Below are 22096 nucleotides of genomic sequence, written 5' to 3' on the forward strand. Positions count from 1 at the left end.
CTAGACTAGATATAATAGCTGTTTTATATTTAACATGATGTAGAACACGGATCAGTATCCTAGACTAGATCTAACAGCTGTATTATATTTAACAAGATGTAGAACACGGATCAGTATCCTAGACTAGATCTAATAGCTGTTTTATATTTAACATGATGTAGAACACGGATCAGTATCCTAGCTGCATTATATTTGACATGAATTCTGACCTTGCTGAAATGTTGTTTTTGTCTTGGAATAGAGTTGTCTTGGAATAGGGTTTTCTTCCCGAATATAATCAAATAAATTATAACTACAACCCAATATGATGTTTTTTAAATTGAAACCTCTTAAATTAGGGTCAAATTTGAATAATTATTTATTTATTTATTAATCTTTATTAACTACAGAAAATCATACAATTAATCTTGAATAACTTCAGATAATCGTATGATTTTCTGAAGTTAATCAAGATTAATCATATGATTTATCTAGATGAATTATTTAAATCTATTGACAACCCTAGTTCTAATATACAACCTGGGTGTATACTATAAAGCAGGATCAATGAAATAGCGAGCTAACTTTTTGGTTGTTTTTTGGTTTTGGTTGTTGAGTCCATTAGACCATGCCCATTTTAAGCTGGTCTTTCTAATACAGATATACGTATATAATATAGATATTTAGACAAGTTAGCTGGCTACCTCATTGATCCTGCTTGTAGTTTACGCCCCTGGAGAAGAGAGAGGGTCATACACATTGATGCTGCTTGTAGTTTACGCCCCTGGAGAGGAGAGAGGGTCATACACATTGATCCTGCTTGTAGTTTACCACACTGGAGAGGAGAGAGGGTCATACACATTGATCCTGCTTGTAGTTTACGCCCCTGGAGAGGAGAGAGGGTCATACACATTGATCCTGCTTGTAGTTTACGCCCCTGGAGAGGAGAGAGGGTCATACACATTGATCCTGCTTGTAGTTTACACCCCTGGAGAGGAGAGAGGGTCATACACACTGTGATGCATACACCTGATTTAGGACAGGAGACCAACATACACATTATAATACAGACAGATAGGACATGAGTATAGACAGCAGCACTGACCCGAAGCCCTGGCTGTTGAGTCGTGCCCTGTTGGAGGTCCAGGACGAATACCAGCCGCTGTACTCTTCCTGGTTAGAACAGCTAATCTGGTCCGGTGCCACTGAACCAGCCTCGAACCCCAGGGGCTTGTGATAGAGACACTCTGTGGAGCACAGGCACACTGTTTAACAACTCATCTATCATGTCCCAAAGTGCTATGGCACATTGCAGAAGAGTCTATTTTCAACATAACATTTTTCACAATCTCATTTGTGTTCTCACAGTTGGAGTGGTACAAATCAGAGCACGGTATCTAAATTGTAATCTGGTTATGAAACGTTAAAATGTCAGGGCTCCTAGTGTTGCATAACACTCCATCAAACCCCTGATGCTATCCTAGCGTGACACAGAGAGACAATCTGGGAAGTTGATCAACGGCAAATGTTTACAGAGATTTACAGATGTTTGAGATTCTGTGTAAATCTCCTCCTGGGGTTTGTCTCTGCCAGTCTGCCAGTCTGTTCCTGTTGGATGTAAAGTATTGTGGCTCACATCATGCTCTCTGTGCATGTATATGTTGGCTGGACATCAATCTGGTACATTTAGCTGAATGCACAGTGGTCGTTCTTCAACTACAGGACACATTGCCACATTGTCACCTTCACCATGTAAGGGTCCTTCATACCACTGAGCTCAGTGTAATATGAGTGATTTTGTTTTTTTAGGGTGTAGATCAGATTTAATATTGCACATAGATTGTGGCTTCTATCAATGTCTGCATCATTTCCAATCTCCCTTATATATTTTATATATACATACAGTACCAGTCAAACGTTTGGACACACCTACTCTTGCAATTGTTTTTCTTTATTTTTACTATTTTCTACATTGTTGAATGATAGTGAAGACATCAACACTATGAAATAACACATATGGAATCATGTAGTAACCAAAAAAGTGTTTAACAAATCAAAATATGTTATATTTGAGATTATTCAAAGTAGCCACCCTTTGCCTTGATGACAGCTTTGCACACTCTTGGCATTCTCTCAACCAGCTTCATGAGGTAGTCGCCTGGAATGCAATTCAATTAACAGGTGAGTCTTGTTAAAAGTACATTTGTGGAATTTCTTTCCTTCTTAATTGAGCCAATCAGTTTTGTTGTGACAAAGTAGGGTTGGTATATAGGAGATAGCCCTATTTGGTAAAACACCAAGTCCATATTATGGCAAGAACAGCTCCATTAAGCAAAGAGAGTCCATCATTGTTTTAAGACATGAAGGTCAGTCAACCCAGACATTTCAAGAACTTTTAAAGTTTCTTCAAGTGCAGTCACAGTCACTGGCTGTCATGAGGACAGCCACAGGAAAGGAAGACCCAGAGTTCTCTGCTGCAGAGGATAATGTGGTAAACTGTGGGGTGTTGGGTTGAGCCTCCAGAGATTGACACAGAGACAGGGAGGCTTTAGTCCGAAAAACAACTTTACTAAGACAGAAAATAAATATATCAAAGAAATAACTTAGGTTTTGCTCTGTCTCCCTTCTCTCTCCCGACTGGTGTCCGTCTCTCTCCCTTCTCTCTCCCGACTGGTGTCCGTCTCTCTCCCTTCTCTCTCTCCCTTCTCTCTCCCGACTGGTGTCCGTCTCTCTCCCTTCTCTCTCTTGACTGGAGTCCATCTCTCTCCCGACTGGTGTCCGTCTCTCTCCCTTCTCTCTCTTGACTGGTGTCCGTCTCTCTCCCTTCTCTCTCTTGACTGGTGTCCGTCTCTCTCCCTTCTCTCTCTTGACTAGTGTCCGTCTCTCTCACTTCTCTCTCCCGACTGGTGTCCGTCTCTCTCCCTTCTCTCTCTCCCTTCTCTCTCCCGACTGGTGTCCGTCTCTCTCCCTTCTCTCTCTTGACTGGAGTCCATCTCTCTCCCGACTGGTGTCCGTCTCTCTCCCTTCTCTCTCTTGACTGGTGTCCGTCTCTCTCCCTTCTCTCTCCCGACTGGTGTCCGTCTCTCTCCCTTCTCTCTCTTGACTGGTGTCCGTCTCTCTCCCTTCTCTCTCTTGACTGGTGTCCGTCTCTCTCCCTTCTCTCTCTTGACTGGTGTCCGTCTCTCTCCCTTCTCTCTCTTGACTGGTGTCCGTCTCTCTCCCTTCTCTCTCTCCCTTCTCTCTCTTGACTGGTGTCAGTCTCTCTCCCTTCTCTCTCTTGACTGGTGTCCGTCTCTCTCCCGACTGGTGTCCGTCTCTCTCCCTTCTCTCTCTTGACTGGTGTCCGTCTCTCTCCCTTCTCTCTCTTGACTGGTGTCCGTCTCTCTCCCTTCTCTCTCTTGACTGGTGTCCGTCTCTCTCCCTTATCTCTCTCTCTTCTCTCTCTTGACTGGTGTCCGTCTCTCTCCCTTCTCTCTCTTGACTGGTGTCCATCTCTCTCCCGACTGGTGTCCGTCTCTCTCCCTTCTCTCTCTTGACTGGTGTCCGTCTCTCTCCCTTCTCTCTCTTCACTGGTATCCGTCTCTCTCCCTTCTCTCTCTTGACTGGTGTCCATCTCTCTTCCTTCTCTCTCTTAACTGGTGTCCGTCTCTCTCCCTTCTCTCTCTCCCTTCTCTCTCTTGACTAGTGTCCGTCTCTCTCCCTTCTCTCTCTTGACTGGTGTCCGTCTCTCTCCCTTCTCTCTCTCCCTTCTCTCTCTTGACTGGTGTACGTCTCTCTCCCTTCTCTCTCTTGACTGGTGTCCATCTCTCTCCCGACTGGTGTCCGTCTCTCTCCCTTCTATCTCTTGACTGGTGTCCGTCTCTCTCCCTTCTCTCTCTTGACTGGTGTCCGTCTCTCTCCCTTCTCTCTCTTGACTGGTGTCCGTCTCTCTCCCTTCTCTCTCTCCCTTCTCTCTCTTGACTGGTGTCCGTCTCTCTCCCTTCTCTCTCTTGACTGGTGTCCGTCTCTCTCACTTCTCTCTCTTGACTGGTGTCCGTCTCTCTCCCTTCTCTCTCTCCCTTCTCTCTCTTGACTGGTGTCCGTCTCTCTCCCTTCTCTCTCTTGACTGGTGTCCGTCTCTCTCCCTTCTCTCTCTCTCTTCTCTCTCTTGACTGGTGTCCATCTCTCTCCCTTCTCTCTCTTGACTGGTGTCCGTCTCTCTCCCTTCTCTCTCTTGACTGGTGTCCATCTCTCTCCCGACTGGTGTCCGTCTCTCTCCCTTCTCTCTCTTGACTGGTGTCCGTCTCTCTCCCTTCTCTCTCTTGACTGGTGTCCGTCTCTCTCCCTTCTCTCTCATGACTGGTGTCCGTCTCTCTCCCTTCTCTCTCTTAACTGGTGTCCGTCTCTCTCCCTTCTCTCTCTCCCTTCTCTCTCTTGACTGGTGTCCGTCTCTCTCCCTTCTCTCTCTTGACTGGTGTCCGTCTCTCTCCCTTCTCTCTCATGACTGGTGTCCGTCTCTCTCCCTTCTCTCTCTTAACTGGTGTCCGTCTCTCTCCCTTCTCTCTCTCCCTTCTCTCTCTTGACTGGTGTCCGTCTATCTCCCTTCTCTCCCGTGGTGTGCCATCGTGCTCCTTTTATTTAGCCTCCATGGCTGGTTGGCACTTTCCTCTAATTACCTCCACTTAGATCTGTCCGTGTCGGGGGTTGCCCAGCTCCTGTAATCCCAGCAGAGGGAGCCAACGTCACCTCACATACCTCCCCTCTGCTTCACAGAGTTCAAGTAACAGACACATGTCAACATCAACTGTTCAGAGGAGACTGCGTGAACCAGGTCGAATTGCTGCAAAGAAACCAATACTAAAGGACACCAATAAGACGAAGAGACTTGCTTGGGCCAAGAAACATGAGCAATGGACATTAGACCTCTGTGTGTGTGTGTGTGTGTGATTGTTGAAAACAACTGAAAACTGTTTTCTGCCCCTCCAAAAGATAGAATTTGTAGATTATTGGCCCTCTTTCTGGGACTCACCCACAAACAGGACCAAGCCTGACCTGCTGAGGAGTGACGGACTCCATCCTAGCTGGAGGGGTGCTCTCATCTTATCTACCAACATAGACAGGGCTCTAACTCCTCTAGCTCCACAATGAAATGGATGCAGGCCAGGAAGCAGGCTGTTAGCCAGCCTGACAGCATAGTGGAGTCTGCCACTAGCACAGTCAGTGTAGTCAGCTCAGCTATCACCATTGAGACCGTGTCTGTGCCTCGACCTAGGTTGGGCAAAACTAAACATGGCGGTGTTCACCTTAGCAATCTCACTAGGATAAAGACCACCTCCATTCCTGTCATTATTGAAAGAGATCATGATACCTCACATCTCAAAATAGGGCTACTTAATGTTAGATCCCTTACTTCAAAGGCAATTATAGTCAATGAACTAATCACTGATCATAATCTTGATGTGATTGGCCTGACTGAAACATGGCTTAAGCCTGATGAATTTACTGTGTTAAATGAGGCCTCACCTCCTGGCTACACTAGTGACCATATCCCCCGTGCATCCCGCAAAGGCGGAGGTGTTGCTAACATTTACGATAGCAAATTTCAATTTACAAAAAACAAAATGACATTTTCGTCTTTTGAGCTTCTAGTCATGAAATCTATGCAGCCTACTCAATCACTTTTAATAGCTACTGTTTACAGGCCTCCTGGGCCATATACAGCGTTCCTCACTGAGTTCCCTGAATTCCTATCGGACCTTGTAGTCATAGCAGATAATATTCTAATCTTTGGTGACTTTAATATTCACATGGAAAAGTCCACAGACCCACTCCAAAAGGCTTTCGGAGCCGTCATCGACTCAGTGGGTTTTGTCCAACATGTCTCTGGACCCACTCACTGCCACAGTCATACGCTGGACCTAGTTTTGTCCCATGGAATAAATGTTGTGGATGTTAATGTTTTTCCTCATAATCCTGGACTATCGGACCACCATTTTATTACGTTTGCAATTGCAACAAATAATCTGCTCAGACCCCAACCAAGGAACATCAAAAGTTGTGCTATAAATTCAGACAACACAAAGATTCCTTGATGTCCTTCCAGATTCCCTCTGTCTACCCAAGGACGCCAGAGGACAAAAATCAGTTAACCACCTAACTGAGGAACTCAATTTAACCTTGCGCAATACCCTAGATGCAGTTGCACCCCTAAAAATTAAAAACATTTCTCATAAGAAACTAGCTCCTGGTACACAGAAAATACCCGAGCTCTGAAGCAAGCTTCCAGAAAATTGGAACGGAAATGGCGCCACACCAAACTGGAAGTCTTCCGACTAGCTTGGAAAGACAGTACTGTGCAGTACCGAAGAGCCCTTACTGCTGCTCGATCATCCTATTTTTCTAACTTATTTGAGGAAAATAAGAACAATCCGAAATTCCTTTTTGATACTGTCGCAAAGCTAACTAAAAAGCAGCATTCCCCAAGTGAGGATGACTTTCACTTTAGCAGTGATAAATTCATGAACTTCTTTGAGGAAAAGATTATGATTATTAGAAAGCAAATTACGGACTCCTCTTTAAATCTGCGTATTCCTTCAAAGCTCAGTTGTCCTGAGTCTGCACAACTCTGCCAGGACCTAGGATCAAGAGACACGCTCAAGTGTTTTAGTACTATATCTCTTGACACAATGATGAAAATAATCATGGCCTCTAAACCTTCAAGCTGCATACTGGACCCTATTCCAACTAAACTACTGAAAGAGCTGCTTCCTGTGCTTGGCCCTCCTATGTTGAACATAATAAATGGCTCTCTATCCACCGGATGTGTACCAAACTCACTCACCAAACTCACTCACTAAAAGTCAAACCTTGACCCAGAAAATATAAAAAACTATCGGCCTATATCGAATCTTCCATTCCTCTCAAAAATTTTAGAAAAGGCTGTTGCGTAGCAACTCACTGCCTTCCTGAAGACAAACAATGTATACAAAATGCTTCAGTCTGGTTTTAGACCCCATCATAGCACTGAGACGGCACTTGTGAAGGTGGTAAATGACATTTTAATGGCATCGGACCGAGGCTCTGCATCTGTCCTCGTGCTCCTAGACCTTAGTGCTGCTTTTGATACCATCGATCACCACATTCTTTTGGAGAGATTGGAAACCCAAATTGGTCTACAAGGACAAGTTCTGGCCTGGTTTAGATCTTATCTGTCGGAAAGATATCAGTTTGTCTCTGTGAATGGTTTGTCCTCCGTCTCCTCCTGACAAATCAACTGTAAATGTTGGTGTTCCTCAAGGTTCCGTTTTAGGACCACTATTGTTTTCACTATATATTTTAACTCTTGGGGATGTCATTCGAAAACATAATGTTAACTTTCACTGCTATGCGGATGACACACAGCTGTACATTTCAATGAAACATGGTGAAGCCCCAAAATTGCCCTCGCTAGAAGCATGTGTTTCAGACATAAGGAAGTGAATGGCTACAAACTTTCTACTTTTAAACTCGAACAAAACAGAGATGCTTGTTCTAGGTCCCAAGAAACAAAGAGATCTTCTGTTGAATCTGACAATTAATCTTAATGGTTGTACAGTCGTCTCAAATAAAACTGTGAAGGACCTTGGCGTTACTCTGGACCCTGATCTCTCTTTTGAAGAACATATCAAGACCATTTCAAGGACAGCTTTTTTCCATCTACGTAACATTGCAAAACTCAGAAACTTTCTGTCCAAAAATGATGCAGAAAAATTAATCCATGCTTTTGTCACTTCTAGGTTAGACTACTGCAATGCTCTACTTTCCGGCTACCCGGATAAAGCACTAAATAAACTTCAGTTAGTGCTAAATACAGCTGCTAGAGTCCTGACTAGAACCTAAAAAATGTATCATATTACTCCAGTGTTAGCCTGTCTACACTGACTTCCTGTCAAAGCAAGGGCTGATTTCAAGGTTTTACTGCTAACCTACAAAGCATTACATGGGCTTGCTCCTACCTATCTCTCTGATTTGGTCCTGCCGTACATACCTACACGTACGCTACGGTCACAAGACGCAGGCCTCCTAATTGTCCCTAGAATTTCTAAGCAAACAGCTGGAGGCAGGGCTTTCTCCTATAGAGCTCCATTTTTATGGAACGGTCTGCCTACCCATGTCAGAGACGCAAACTCGGTCTCAACCTTTAAGTCTTTACTGAAGACTCATCTCTTCAGTGGGTCATATGATTGAGTGTAGTCTGGCCCAGGAGTGGGAAGGTGAACGAAAAAGGCTCTGGAGCAACGAACCACCCTTGCTGTCTCTGCCTGGCCGGTTCCCCTCTTTCCACTGGGATTCTGTGCCTCTAACCCTATTACAGGGGCTGAGTCACTGGCTTACTGGGGCTCTCTCATGCCGTCCCTGGAGGGGGTGCGTCACCTGAGTGGGTTGATTCACTGATGTGGTCATCCTGTCTGGGTTGCCCCCCCCCCCCTTGGGTTGTGCCGTGGCGGAGGTCTTTGCGGGCTATACTCAGCCTTGTCTCAGGATGGTAAGTTGGCGGTTGAAGATATCCCTCTAGTGGTGTGGGGGCTGTGCTTTGGCAAAGTGGGTGGGGTTATATCCTTCCTGTTTGGCCCTGTCCGGGGGTGTCCTCGGATGGGGCCACAGTGTCTCCTGACCCCTCCTGTCTCAGCCTCCAGTATTTATGCTGCAGTAGTTTATGTGTCGGGGGGGCTAGGGTCAGTTTGTTATATCTGGAGTACTTCTCCTGTCCTATTCGGTGTCCTGTGTGAATCTAAGTGTGCGTTCTCTAATTCTCTCCTTCTCTCTTTCTTTCTCTCTCTCGGAGGACCTGAGCCCTAGGACCATGCCCCAGGACTACCTGACATGATGACTCCTTGCTGTCCCCAGTCCACCTGGCCGTGCTGCTGCTCCAGTTTCAACTGACCTGAGCCCTAGGACCATGCCCCAGGACTACCTGACATGATGACTCCTTGCTGTCCCCAGTCCACCTGACCGTGCTGCTGCTCCAGTTTCAACTGTTCTGCCTTATTATTATTCGACCATGCTGGTCATTTATGAACATTTGAACATCTTGGCCATGTTCTGTTATAATCTCCACCCGGCACAGCCAGAAGAGGACTGGCCACCCCACATAGCCTGGTTCCTCTCTAGGTTTCTTCCTAGGTTTTGGCCTTTCTAGGGAGTTTTTCCTAGCCACCGTGCTTCTACACCTGCATTGCTTGCTGTTTGGGGTTTTAGGCTGGGTTTCTGTACAGCACTTTGAGATATCAGCTGATGTACGAAGGGCTATATAAATACATTTGATTTGATTTGATTGTGTGAGTGGTGGCAGTTGCAACCTGTTCCATAATCAAAGCATCTACAAATACTCAACCCTGCCACTTCCACGCTGCCAGTTCGTAGCCCCTGTTCAGTCAGCTGTTTGTTCCCGCATAGATCTTGTTATCTTGTTGTGCCTGTTTTTCCCTAGCCCTACGCTGCTTTTCTCTCTTCTACAGTTCTGTCCGCTCTGACTGGTTCCTGTGTCCAATACCTCGTTACGTCAATCCTGCTTCTCTGCCCTGGAACCCTGCTCTACTGCTTCATTGGATTCCGCTCCGGACCTGCTTAGCCTGCCCTTTCTCCACTTGCCCCAGCCTCAGCCCCAGTTCCTGGTTCCCTGCTGCCCGCCCCAGCTCCCCCTGGCCTGCACCCCATCTCCCCCCGCTTTTCAATAAATACCTTAGTTACCTTATCCCTGTCTCCCCGTCTGAGTCTGCACTTGGGTTCACTTGCTTCGCCCCGCGTTACAATCAGACTGTTAAATAGCCATCACTATCAGGGTACCACCCGGTTACTCAACCCTGCAACTTAAATGCTGCTGTCCTATATACATAAACGTGGAATCACTGGTCACTTTAATAATGTTTACATACTGCTTTACTCATCTCATATGTATATACTGTATTCTATTCTACTGTATTGTCATGACTGTCTTGATCAGGTCAGGTTACAGGAGACCACAACCTTACAGATTATCTCTCACCCCCAACAGAGGAGGAGAGATCTAGGGGTCTGAAGATGTGGGGGTTTTATGACCCCTCACGCCCATGGTAAATCTTAGGCCACAGACAACATTCCTTTGTCTTCTCACTATGGAGAACCAGCCTCAGAACATTAAACATGAAATAAAGGGACTTTGGAACAATGGTTTCCGTCAGCCACAATGGTGGTCATGACGATAGATGGAATATGAAAATGTATGTCATTTTTGTTTTGTTATTAAAGGTTAATAGATGACATTATTACGAAAACATTGTAACTTTAAGAGTTTTCCTAGCATATGCTTGATATTTATACATTGTACGTTGTGTGGAAAATGTCCAAATCAAAGAGAATGTTTTGGTAAAGATGAAATGTGAAGTTAGTTGTCTAAAATTGGATTTGAGTAAAATCTAGACATTGCCTCTTAACTTGGTACGCCCAGTTACTCCCACTTCTGACCCGAGGGTATAAGACATGTGAGTTAAGAATTAACATAGACTAAGTGACCCAAGCTGCAGCCATGGTCTAAAAAGTCAACGAACCCGAAACGCAACACAAGGTTTTTTCTACCCAAGCTACGGATGAGTAGTTGTGTCTAAGCGGGTGAATTCAAGCTGGACCACCTAGCCTCCACTCTCCATCGAATCGTGGTATCTACACTGTTTCATTCCTACGCTGTGAGCTCTGAGCTACAGAGCTGTCTGTCCTCAGAAGACCCCTTCCAGAACAAGGGCGAGGGAACAGACCACTAAGCCAAAAGGACCCTGACATCGTGAGGACAACCAGAGAGTTGCGCTGGAGAAGTGCATCATTGAGAAGCCTAAACGGTCCACGAGGAGCTTCCCATCTGAGACCTCCCACACGTAATTACATCATTATATTCTGACCCATAAGAGCGGCAGTTTGGGGCAAGGGTTAAAATAAGCATAGCTGACATTTGCACCCAAATGTATATTTCTCTCGTGTACTTTCTCTTTTTCTCTCTCTTTTAAATCCCCATTTTGGGTAACACGCGCCTTAGTGTGTTGGCCCGTTATACTAAGTTCTAATCAATAGCCTAGACTGTTTTTGTGTATGTGTATATTTTATCATCATTTTAGCTTTCTAGTAAATAAATACTCAACTAAGATTGGTGAGACCCGGGTCCGAACTCATTGGTGGGACCCGGGTCCGTGCAGATTCCCAGATTATACGACGTTCAGAACGAGACTGTAGAGGAAACTGATTAATTAGCGACTGTTGTAAAATCGATATTCTGATATTCTTTGAGTTAATTTGGGAAATAGAAACTCAATAAAACTAATTTTCCCATGGTGCCCCAGGTTAATGAGTTAATAATTGCTTGATTCATTTAATCACACAATTAGAAACCTTTAATCATTCGATGAGCAACAGTCGTCACATTAACTAATACAACGTCACGACAGTATTTTAGTCAATGCCACTCTGACATTGCTCATCCTAATATTTATATATTTCTTAATTCCATTCTTTTACTTTTAGATTTGTGTGTATTGTTGTGAATTGTTAGATACTATTGCACTGTTGGAGCTAGGAACACAAGCATTTAGTTAGATATTACTGCACTGTTGGAGCTAGGAACACAAGCATTTAGTTAGATATTACTGCACTGTTGGAGCTAGGAACACAAGCATTTAGTTAAATATTACTGCACTGTTGGAGCTGGGAACACAAACAGGCTCTGACCCCATGCTGGGTGGCTGAGAGGGAGGCTACTGGGAGCTCAACATCCAGGACAGGCTCTGAGGCTGAGAGGGAGGCTGCTGGGGGCTCAACATCCAGGACAGGCTCTGACCCCATGCTGGGAGGCTGAGAGGGAGGTGGCTGGGAGCTCAACATTCTGTACATGATCTGACCCCATGCTGGGAGGCTGAAAGGGAGGCTGCTGGGGGCTCAACATACAAGACGGGTTCTGACCCAATGCTGGGAGGCTGAGAGGGAGGCTGCTGGAAGCTCAACATCCAGGACAGGCTCTGATCCCATGCTGGGAGGCTGAGAGGGAGGTGGCTGGGAGCTCAACATTCTGTACATGATCTGACCCCATGCTGGGAGGCTGAAAGGGAGGCTGCTGGGGGCTCAACATACAAGACGGGTTCTGACCCAATGCTGGGAGGCTGAGAGGGAGGCTGCTGGAAGCTCAACATCCAGGACAGGCTCTGATCCCATGCTGGGAGGCTGAGAGGGAGGTGGCTGGGTGCTCTGACCCCATGCTGGGAGGCTGAGAGGGAGGCTGCTGGGTGCTCTGACCCCATGCTGGGAGGCTGAGAGAGAGGCTGCTGGGTGCTCTGACCCCATGCTTGGAGGCTGAGAGGGAGGCTGCTGGGAGCTCAACATCCAGGACAGGCTCTGACCCCATGCTAGGAGGCTGAGAGGAAGGCTGCTGGGAGCTCAACATCCAGGACAGACTCTGACCCCATGCTAGGGGGCTGCTGGGTTCTCTGACCCCATGCTGGGAGGCTGAGAGGGAGGCTGCCAGTTCTTCTGACCCCATGCTGGGAGGCTGAGAGGGAGGCTGCTGGGAGCAGATGGTCAGTCGTCCCCTAAAGTGGTGCTTCATCCCACCAGCCGTTTATGTAAAAGGCAGCTTCTAATCCACTATGCTGGATCAACTATGGTTGCCAGCTCCAAAGTCCACAGGCTGCCCTCCATCACGTGTGCTCCTGGGCACAGTATCAGGGAGCAGTAGGGCTTTTGAGTGACAGGCTTATTTAGGGACGTAATCTGTTCATCACATTGCCACTACAGTAATGAGATCATCTAATGGCATCCAACATATGCTATCTCTCCTTCTTTCTTCTCTTCCTAACTGACTCTCCTATGGAGCGATTTCAGTGCCAACAGAAATTGTATTTGAATTTGTATTAGGATATTGAATTTGAATGTAATATTTTGGAATTTGTGATGCACAAATTGAATCATTGAATTCATCAATTTTACTTGTATTTCGTGATTTGAAACTGAGTTGAATGAATATTGCATTAAGTTTTAAAATAAAATGTAATTTATTTGATTGTTTTTGTCATTTAGCAAACACAGTTATCCAGAGTGATTTAAAGGAGCAACTAGGGTTAAGTGACTTGCTCAAGGGCATGTTGACTTGTGCAATTGAAGAAGGCCTTTTTTATTAGCATGATGGGTTGAAGTGCTTCAGGGGGGCGGTCACTTGTGTTTTCGAGGTAGTCGACCTGAGTCTCCATATGAGTTGAATCAGGGGGAAGCAGTACTCGCTAAGCAGGGAGTGTGACAACCTTTACAATGGTGCCACTGGGTTAGGGTTAAGGTTAGACCTAACCCAACAGTACTAACCCTAAAGCTAACCCAACAGTACTAACCCTAAAGCTAACCCAACAGTACTAACCCTAAAGCTAACCCAACAGTACAAACCCTAAAGCTAACCCAACAGTACTAATCCCAACCCAACAGTACTAGCCCTAACCCAACAGTACTAACCCTAAAGCTAACCCAACAGTACTAACCCTAACCCAACAGTACTAACCCTAAAGCTAACCCAACAGTACTAACCCCGACCCAACAGTACTAACCCTAACCCAACAGTACTAACCCTAATCCTAACCCAACAGTACTAACCCCAACCCAACAGTACTAACCCCAACCCAACAGTACTAAACCTAAACCAACAGTACTAACCTTAACCCAACAGTACTAACCATAACCCAACAGTACTAACCCCAACCCAACAGTACTAACCCAACCCAACAATACTAACCCTAACCCAACAGTACTAACCCAACAGTACTAACCCCAACCCAACAGTACTAACCCCAACCCAACAGTACCAACCTCAACCCAACAGTACCAACCCTAACCCAACAGTACTAACCCCAACCCAACAGTACTAACGCCGACACAACAGTACTAAACCTAACCCAATAGTACCAACCCTAACCCAATAGTACTAACTTAACCCAGCTAAGTGACCACAGGTACAGTAGGTGACTATAGCTAAGTGACCACAGGTACAGCAGGTGACCATAGCTAGGTGACTATAGCTAGGTGACCACAGACACAGCAGGTGACCATAGCTAGGTGACTATAGCTAGGTGACCACAGATACAGTAGGAGACTATAGCTAGGTGACTATAGCTAGGTGACTATAGCTAGGTAACCACAGATACAGTCGGTGACCATAGCTAGGTGACCACAGGTACTGTACCTAGCTATAGTCAATAGCCAATATCTAGGTGACCACAGATACAGTAGGAGACTGTAGCTAGGTGACCACAGGTATAGTAGGAGACTCTAGCTAGTTGACCACAGGTACAGTAGGTGACTATAGCTAGACTATAGCTAGGTGACCACAGGTACAGTAAGTGACCACAGGCACAGTAGGAGACTATAGCTAGTTGACCACAGGTACAGTAGGTGACCACAGGTACAGTAGGAGACTCTAGCTAGGTGACCACAGGTACAGTAGGTGACTATAGCTAGGTGACCACAGGTACAGTAGGTGACTATAGCTACACTATAGCTAGGTGACCACAGGTACAGTAGGTGTTTACTTCCGGCACCGACAGAGATGGCCGCCTCTCTTCGCGTTTCTATGAAATTATGTAGTTTTATTTCTTACATTGTTACCCCAGGTAATCTTAGGTTTTATTACATACAGTCGGGAGTAACTATTGGATATAAGAGCAACGTCAACTCACCAACATTACGACCAGGAATACGACTTTCCCGAAGCGGATCCTCTGTTTTGCCCCCCACCCAGGACAATGGATCAGATCCCAGCCGGCGACCCAAAACAACGACGCCGTAGAAGGGGTGGACGGAGCGGTCTTCTGGTCAGGCTCCGTAGACGGGCACATCGTGCACGGGCAAAACAGAGGATCAGGCACATCTCTCTGGAAGGCTACCCTTCCAGAGAGACATCAGAGACTGTAACGTTCTTTGTTTTACGGAAACATGGCTCACTCGAGACATGCTATCGGAGTCGGTACAGCCAGCTGGTTTCTTCACGCATCGCACCGACAGAAACAAGCATCTTTCTGGTAAGATGAAGGGCGGGGGTGTATGCCTTATGATTAACGAGACGTGGTGTGATCATAACAACATAAAGGAACTCAAGTCCTTCTGTTCACCTGTAAACTGGAAACCACATATCCTGAGGCTGTATTTATTGTAGCTGGGGATTTTAACAAGGCTAATCTGAAAACAAGGCTTCCTAAATTCTAGCAGCATATCGATTGCGCAACCAGGGCCGGCAAAACCCTAGATCATTGCTATTCTAACTTCCGCAACGCATATAAGGCCCTCCCCAGCCCTCCTTTCTGAAAAGCTGACCACAACTCCATTTTGTTGCTTCCAGCCTATAGACAGAAACTAAAACAGAAAGCTCCCGCACTCAGGTCTGTTCAACGCTGGTCCAACCAATCGGATTCCACACTTCAAGATTGCTTCGATTGGACTGGGATATGTTCCGCATTGTGGCGAACAACAACATTGACGAATACACTGAGTCGGTGAGCGGGTTTATTTGCAACTGCATCGGCGATGTCATACCCACAGCATCTATTAAAACATTCCCAAACCAGAAACTGATGGTAGCATTCGCGCAAAACTGAAAGTGCGAAACACTGCTTTTAATCAGGGCAAGGTGACCGGAAACATGACCGAATACAAACAGTGTAGCTATTCCCTCCAAAAGGCAATCAAACAAGCTAAGCGTCAGTATAGAGACAAAGTAGAGTCGCAATTCAACGGCTCAGAAACAACTTCTTTGCTCGCTTTGAGGACAATACAGTGCCACTGACACAGCCCGCTACCAAAACCTGCGGACTCTCCTTCACTGCAGCCGACATGAGCAAAACGTTTAAACGTGCCAACCCTTGCAAGCCTGCAGGTCCAGACAGCATCCCCTGCCGCGTCCTCAGAGCATGCGCAGACCAGCTGGCTGGTGTGTTTACGGACATATTCAATCAATCCTTATCCCAGTCTGCTGTCCCACATGCTTCAAGAGGGCCACCAATGTTCATGTTCCCAAGAAAGCTAAGGTAACTGAGCTAAATGACTACCGCCCCATAGCACTCACTTCTGTCATCATGAAGTGCTTTGAGAGACTAGTCAAGGACCATATCACCTCCACCCTACCGGACACCCTAGACCCACTCCAATTTGCTTACCGCCCCAATAGGTCCACAGACGACGCAATCGCAATCACACTGCCCTAACCCATCTGGACAAGAGGAATACCTATGTGAGAATGCTGTTCATCGACTACAACTCAGCATTTAACACCATAGTACCCTCCAAACTCGTCATCAAGCTCGAGACCCTGGGTCTGGACCCCGCCCTGTGCAACTGGGTCCTGGAGTTCCTGACGGGCCGCACCCAGGTGGTGAGGGTAGGTAACAACATCTCCACCCTGCTGATCCTCAACACTGGGGCCCCACAAGGGTGCGTTCTCAGCCCTCTCCTGTACTCCCTGTTCACCCACGACTGCGTGGCCATGCACGCCTCCAACTCAATCATCAAGTTTGCAGACAACACTACAGTGGTAGGCTTGATTACCAACAACGACGAGACGGCCTACAGGGAGGAGGTGAGGGCCCTTGGAGTGTGGTGTCAGGAAAATAACCTCACACTCAACGTCAACAAAACAAAGGAGATGATCGTGGACTTCAGGAAACAGCAGAGGGAGCAGCCCCCTATCCACATTGATGGGACAGTAGCAGCAGCAGCGCCTCTTCAGCCTCAGGAGGCTGAAGAAATTCGGCTTGTCACCAAAAACACTCACAAACTTTTACAGATGCACAATCGAGAGCATCCTGTCGGGCTGTATCACCGCCTGGTATGGCAACTGCTCCGCCCATAACAGTAAGATTCTCCAGAGGGTAGTGAGGTCTGCACAACGCATCACCGGGTGCAAACTACCTGCCCTCCAGGACACCTACAGCACCCGATGTCACAGGAAGGCCAAAAAGATAATCAAGGAAAACAACCACCCGAGCCACTGCCTGTTCACCCCGCTATCATCCAGAAGGCGAGGTCAGTACAGGTACATCAAAGCAGGGACAGAGAGACTGAAAAACAGCTTCTCAAGGCCATCAGACTGTTAAGCAGCCATCACTAACATTGAGTTGCTGCTGCCAACATACTGACTCAACTACAGCCACTTTAATAATGAAAAAATGTATGTAATAAATGAATCACTAGTCACTTTAAACAATGCCACTTCATATAATGTTTACATACCCTACATTACTCATCTCATATGTATATACTGTACTCTATACCATCCACTGTATCTTGCCTATGCCGTTCTATACCATCACTCATTCATATATATTTGTTTATGTACATATTCTTATTAATTCCTTTACACTTGTGTGTATAAAGTAATTGTTGTGAAATTGTTAGGTTAGATTACTCGTTGGATAGTACTGCATTGTCGGAACCAGAAGCACAAGCATTTCGCTACACTCGCATTAACATCTGCTAACCATGTGTATGTGACAAATAAAATTGGATTTGATTTACAATAGCTAGGTGACGACAGGTACAGTAGGAGACTATAGCTAGGTGACCACAGGTACAGTAGGTGACTATAGCTATGTGACTATAGCTAGGTGACTATAGCTTGGTGACCACAGGTACAGTAGGAGACTACAGTTAGGTGACCACAGGTACAGTAGGTGACCATAGCTAGGTGACCACAGGTACAGTAGGTGACTATAGCTATGTGACTATAGCTAGGTGACTATAGCTTGGTGACCACAGGTACAGTAGGAGACTACAGTTAGGTGACCACAGGTACAGTAGGAGACTACAGTTAGGTGACCACAGGTACAGTAGTTGACCATAGCTAGGTGACCACAAGTACAGTAGGTGACTATAGCTAGGTGACCACAGGTACAGTAGGTGACCACAGATAGAGTCGTTCACCACCGCAAGGTCAGGTGACCTGGGCGGAATCCTATCCTCACCTGGCATGCAGTCTAGTGGGCGGCTCTGAGGAGGCGATGTGGCCAGGACAGGTGATGTCATAGTGGGGGTACCTGTCGCAGACTCCCCCCCTTCACAGTCACATGTGCAGGCTTTCCCTGTCCCTGTCCATGTTTCTAGGACCTCTTCCTCCTGCTGCTGCTCCTCCTCCTGCACCTCCTCTTCTGGTTGCACCTCCTCCTCCTGCTCCTCCTGGACCTCCTCTTCCTCCTGGAATACAGGTCCAGAAATGGTTACAATCCTATTTTAGCCTACTATCGTTCAAACCAACCAAATCAAAACACACTGTACCAGAGAAACTAGAGTTTAACCAGCCCAATCCAATCGCAATGTACTAGAGTAACTAGAGTTCTAACCAGCCCAATCCAATCGCAATGTACTAGAATAACAAGTTTTAACCAGCACACTCTCAGCTCAATAACCAGCCCAATCCCATCTCAATGTTCTAGAGCAACTAGAGTTCTAACCAGCCCAAATCAACTCAATGTAGTAGAGTACCTAGAGTTCTAATCATCCAAATCCCATTTTAATGTGTTAGAGTAACTAGAATTCTAACAAGCCCAATCCCATCTCAATGTATTAGTGTACCTAAATTATATCCAGCCCAATCCAATCTCAATAACCAGCCCAATCCCATCTCAATGTACTCGAGTAACAAGAGTTCTGACCAGCCCAGTCCTATCTCACTGTACTATAAAAACTAGAGTTCTAACCAGCCCAATCCAATCACAATGCAGTAGAGTAACTACAGTAAAAAGCACCCCCATATCCATCTCACTTTACTAAAGTAACTAGAGATTTTTTAAATTTATTTTATTTCACCTTTATTTAACCAGGTAGGCAAGTTGAGAACAAGTTCTCATTTACAATTGCGACCTGGCCAAGATAAAGCAAAGCAGTTCGACACATACAACGACACACATACAACGACGAGTTACACATGGAGTAAAACAAACATACAGTCAATAATACAGTATAAACAAGTCTATATACGATGTGAGCAAATGAGGTGAGATAAGGGAGGTAAATGCCAAAAAAAGGCCATGGTGGCAAAGTAAATACAATATAGCAAGTAAAACACTGGAATGGTAGATTTGCAATGGAAGAATGTGCAAAGTAGAAATAAAAATAATGGGGTGCAAAGGAGCAAAATAAATAAATACATTAAATACAGTAGGGGTAGTTGTTTGGGCTAAATTATAGATGGGCTATGTACAGGTGCAGTAATCTGTGAGCTGCTCTGACAGTTGGTGCTTAAAGCTAGTGAGGGAGATAAGTGTTTCCAGTTTCAGAGATTTTTGTAGTTTGTTCCAGTCGTTGGCAGCAGAGAACTGGAAGGAGAGGCGGCCAAAGAAAGAATTGGTCTTGGGGGTGACTAGAGAGATATACCTGCTGGAGCGTGTGCTACAGGTGGGAGATGCTATGGTGACCAGCGAGCTGAGATAAGGGGGGACTTTACCTAGCAGGGTCTTGTAGATGACATGGAGCCAGTGGGTTTGACGACGAGTATTAAGCGAGGGCCAGCCAACGAGAGCGTACAGGTCGCAATGGTGGGTAGTGTATGGGGCTTTGGTGACAAAACGGATTGCACTGTGATAGACTGCATCCAATTTGGTTGAGTAGGGTATTGGAGGCTATTTTGTAAATGACATCGCCAAAGTCGAGGATTGGTAGGATGGTCAGTTTTACAAGGGTATGTTTGGCAGCATGAGTGAAGGATGCTTTGTTGCGAAATAGGAAGCCAATTCTAGATTTAACTTTGGATTGGAGATGTTTGATATGGGTCTGGAAGGAGAGTTTACAGTCTAACCAGACACCTAAGTATTTGTAGCTGTCCACGTATTCTAAGTCAGAGCCAGAGTAGTGATGTTGGACAGGCGGGCAGGTGCAGGTAGCGATCGGTTGAAGAGCATGCATTTAGTTTTACTTGTATTTAAGAGCAATTGGAGGCCACGGAAGGAGAGTTGTATGGCATTGAAGCTTGCCTGGAGGGTTGTTAACACAGTGTCCAAAGAAGGGCCAGAAGTATACAGAATGGTGTCGTCTGCGTAGAGGTGGATCAGAGACTCACCAGCAGCAAGAGCGACCTCATTGATGTATACAGAGAAGAGAGTCGGTCCAAGAATTGAACCCTGTGGCACCCCCATAGAGACTGCCAGAGGTCCGGACAGTAGACCCTCCAATTTGACACACTGAACTCTATCAGAGAAGTAGTTGGTGAACCAGGCGAGGCAATCATTTGAGAAACCAAGGCTGTCGAGTCTGCCGATGAGGATGTGGTGATTGACAGAGTCGAAAGCCTTGACCAGATCAATGAATACGGCTGCACAGTAATGTTTCTTATCGATGGCGGTTAAGATATCATTTAGGACCTTGAATGTGGCTGAGGTGCACCCATGACCAGCTCTGAAACCAGATTGCATAGCAGAGAAGGTATGGTGAGATTCAAAATGGTCGGTAATCTGTTTGTTGACTTGGCTTTCGAAGACCTTAGAAAGGCATGGTAGGATAGATATAGGTCTGTAGCAGTTTGGGTCAAGAGTGTCCCCCCCTTTGAAGAGGGGGATGACCGCAGCTGCTTTCCAATCTTTAGGAATCTCAGACGACACGAAAGAGAGGTTGAACTGGCTAGTAATAGGGGTGGCAACAATTTTGGCAGATCATTTTAGAAAGAAAGGGTCCAGATTGTCTAGCCCGGCTGATTTGTAGGGGTCCAGATTTTGCAGCTCTTTCAGAACATCAGCTGAACGGATTTGGGAGAAGGAGAAATGGGGAAGGCTTGGGCGAGTTGCTGTGGGGGGTGCAGTGCTGTTGACCGGGGTAGGAGTAGCCAGGTGGAAAGCATGGCCAGCCGTAGAAAAATGCTTATTGAAATTCTCAATTATGGTGGATTTATCAGTGGTGACAGTGTTTCCTATCTTCAGTGCAGTGGGCAGCTGGGAGGAGGTGTTCTTATTCTCCATGGACTTTACAGTGTCCCAGAACTTTTTTGAGTTAGTGTTGCAGGAAGCAAATTTCTGCTTGAAAAAACTAGCCTTGGCTTTTCTAACTGCCTGTGTATAATGGTTTCTAGCTTCCCTGAACCGCTGCATATCACGGGGGCTGTTCGATGCTAATGCAGAACGCCATATGATGTTTTTGTGTTGGTTAAGGGCAGTCAGGTCTGGGGAGAACCAAGGGCTATATCTGTTCCTGGTTCTAAATTTCTTGAATGTTTATTTAAGATGGTTAGGAAGGCATTTAAAAAAAATATCCAGGCATCCTCTACTGACGGGATGAGATCAATATCCTTCCAGGATACCTCGGCCAGGTCGATTAGAAAGGCCTGCTCGCTGAAGTGTTTCAGGGAGCGTTTGACAGTGATGAGTGGAGGTCGTTTGACCGCTGACCCATTACGGATGCAGGCAATGAGGCAGTGATCGCTGAGATCTTGGTTGAAGACAGCAGAGGTGTATTTAGAGGGCAAGTTGGTTAGGATGATATCTATGAGGGTGCCCGTGTTTAAGGCTTTGGGGAGGTACCTGGTAGGTTCATTGATAATTTGTGTGAGATTGAGGGCATCAAGTTTAGATTGTAGGATGGCTGGGGTGTTAAGCATGTTCCAGTTTAGGTCGCCTAGCAGCACGAGCTCTGAAGATAGATGGGGGCAATCAGTTCACATATGGTGTCCAGAGCACAGCTCGGTGCAGAGGGTGGTCTATAGCAGGCGGCAACGGTGAGAGACTTGTTTTTAGAGAGGTGGATTTTTAAAAGTTCAAATTGTTTGGGTAGAGACCTGGATAGTAAGACAGAACTCTGCAGGCTATCTTTGCAGTACATTGCAACACCGCCCCCTTTGGCAGTTCTATCTTGTCTGAAAATGTTGTAGTTTTGGATTCAAATTTCAGATTTTTTTTTTGGTGGTCTTCCTAAGCCAGGATTCAGACACAGCTAGAACATCCGGGTTGGCAGAGTGTGCTAAAGCAGTGAATAGAACAAACTTAGGGAGGAGGCTTCTAATGTTAACATGCATGAATCGCCTGACTAGCATCACCACCCTGGATGGTTCCGACCTTGAATATGTGGACATCTATAAGTACCTAGGTGTCTGGCTAGACTGTAAACTCTCCTTCCAGACTCATATCAAACATCT

General features: G+C 46.0%; 1 protein-coding gene across 1 annotated transcript in view; it reads right to left on the bottom strand.

Annotated features, from left to right (window-relative positions):
* Positions 1-22096, bottom strand: part of LOC110523061 (retinoschisin-like) — a 53045-nt gene that overhangs the window by 19546 nt on the left and 11403 nt on the right. The window contains exons 3-4 of the mRNA XM_036979024.1: positions 17946-18174; positions 1085-1226 (exon numbers count right to left, since the gene is read on the bottom strand). Coding sequence (XP_036834919.1) covers positions 1085-1226; positions 17946-18174 — 371 coding nt within the window. The remainder of the gene's footprint in view (positions 1-1084; positions 1227-17945; positions 18175-22096) is intronic.

Source organism: Oncorhynchus mykiss, chromosome 5, assembly GCF_013265735.2.
Source record: "Oncorhynchus mykiss isolate Arlee chromosome 5, USDA_OmykA_1.1, whole genome shotgun sequence".
NCBI classification, from domain to species: domain Eukaryota; kingdom Metazoa; phylum Chordata; class Actinopteri; order Salmoniformes; family Salmonidae; genus Oncorhynchus; species Oncorhynchus mykiss.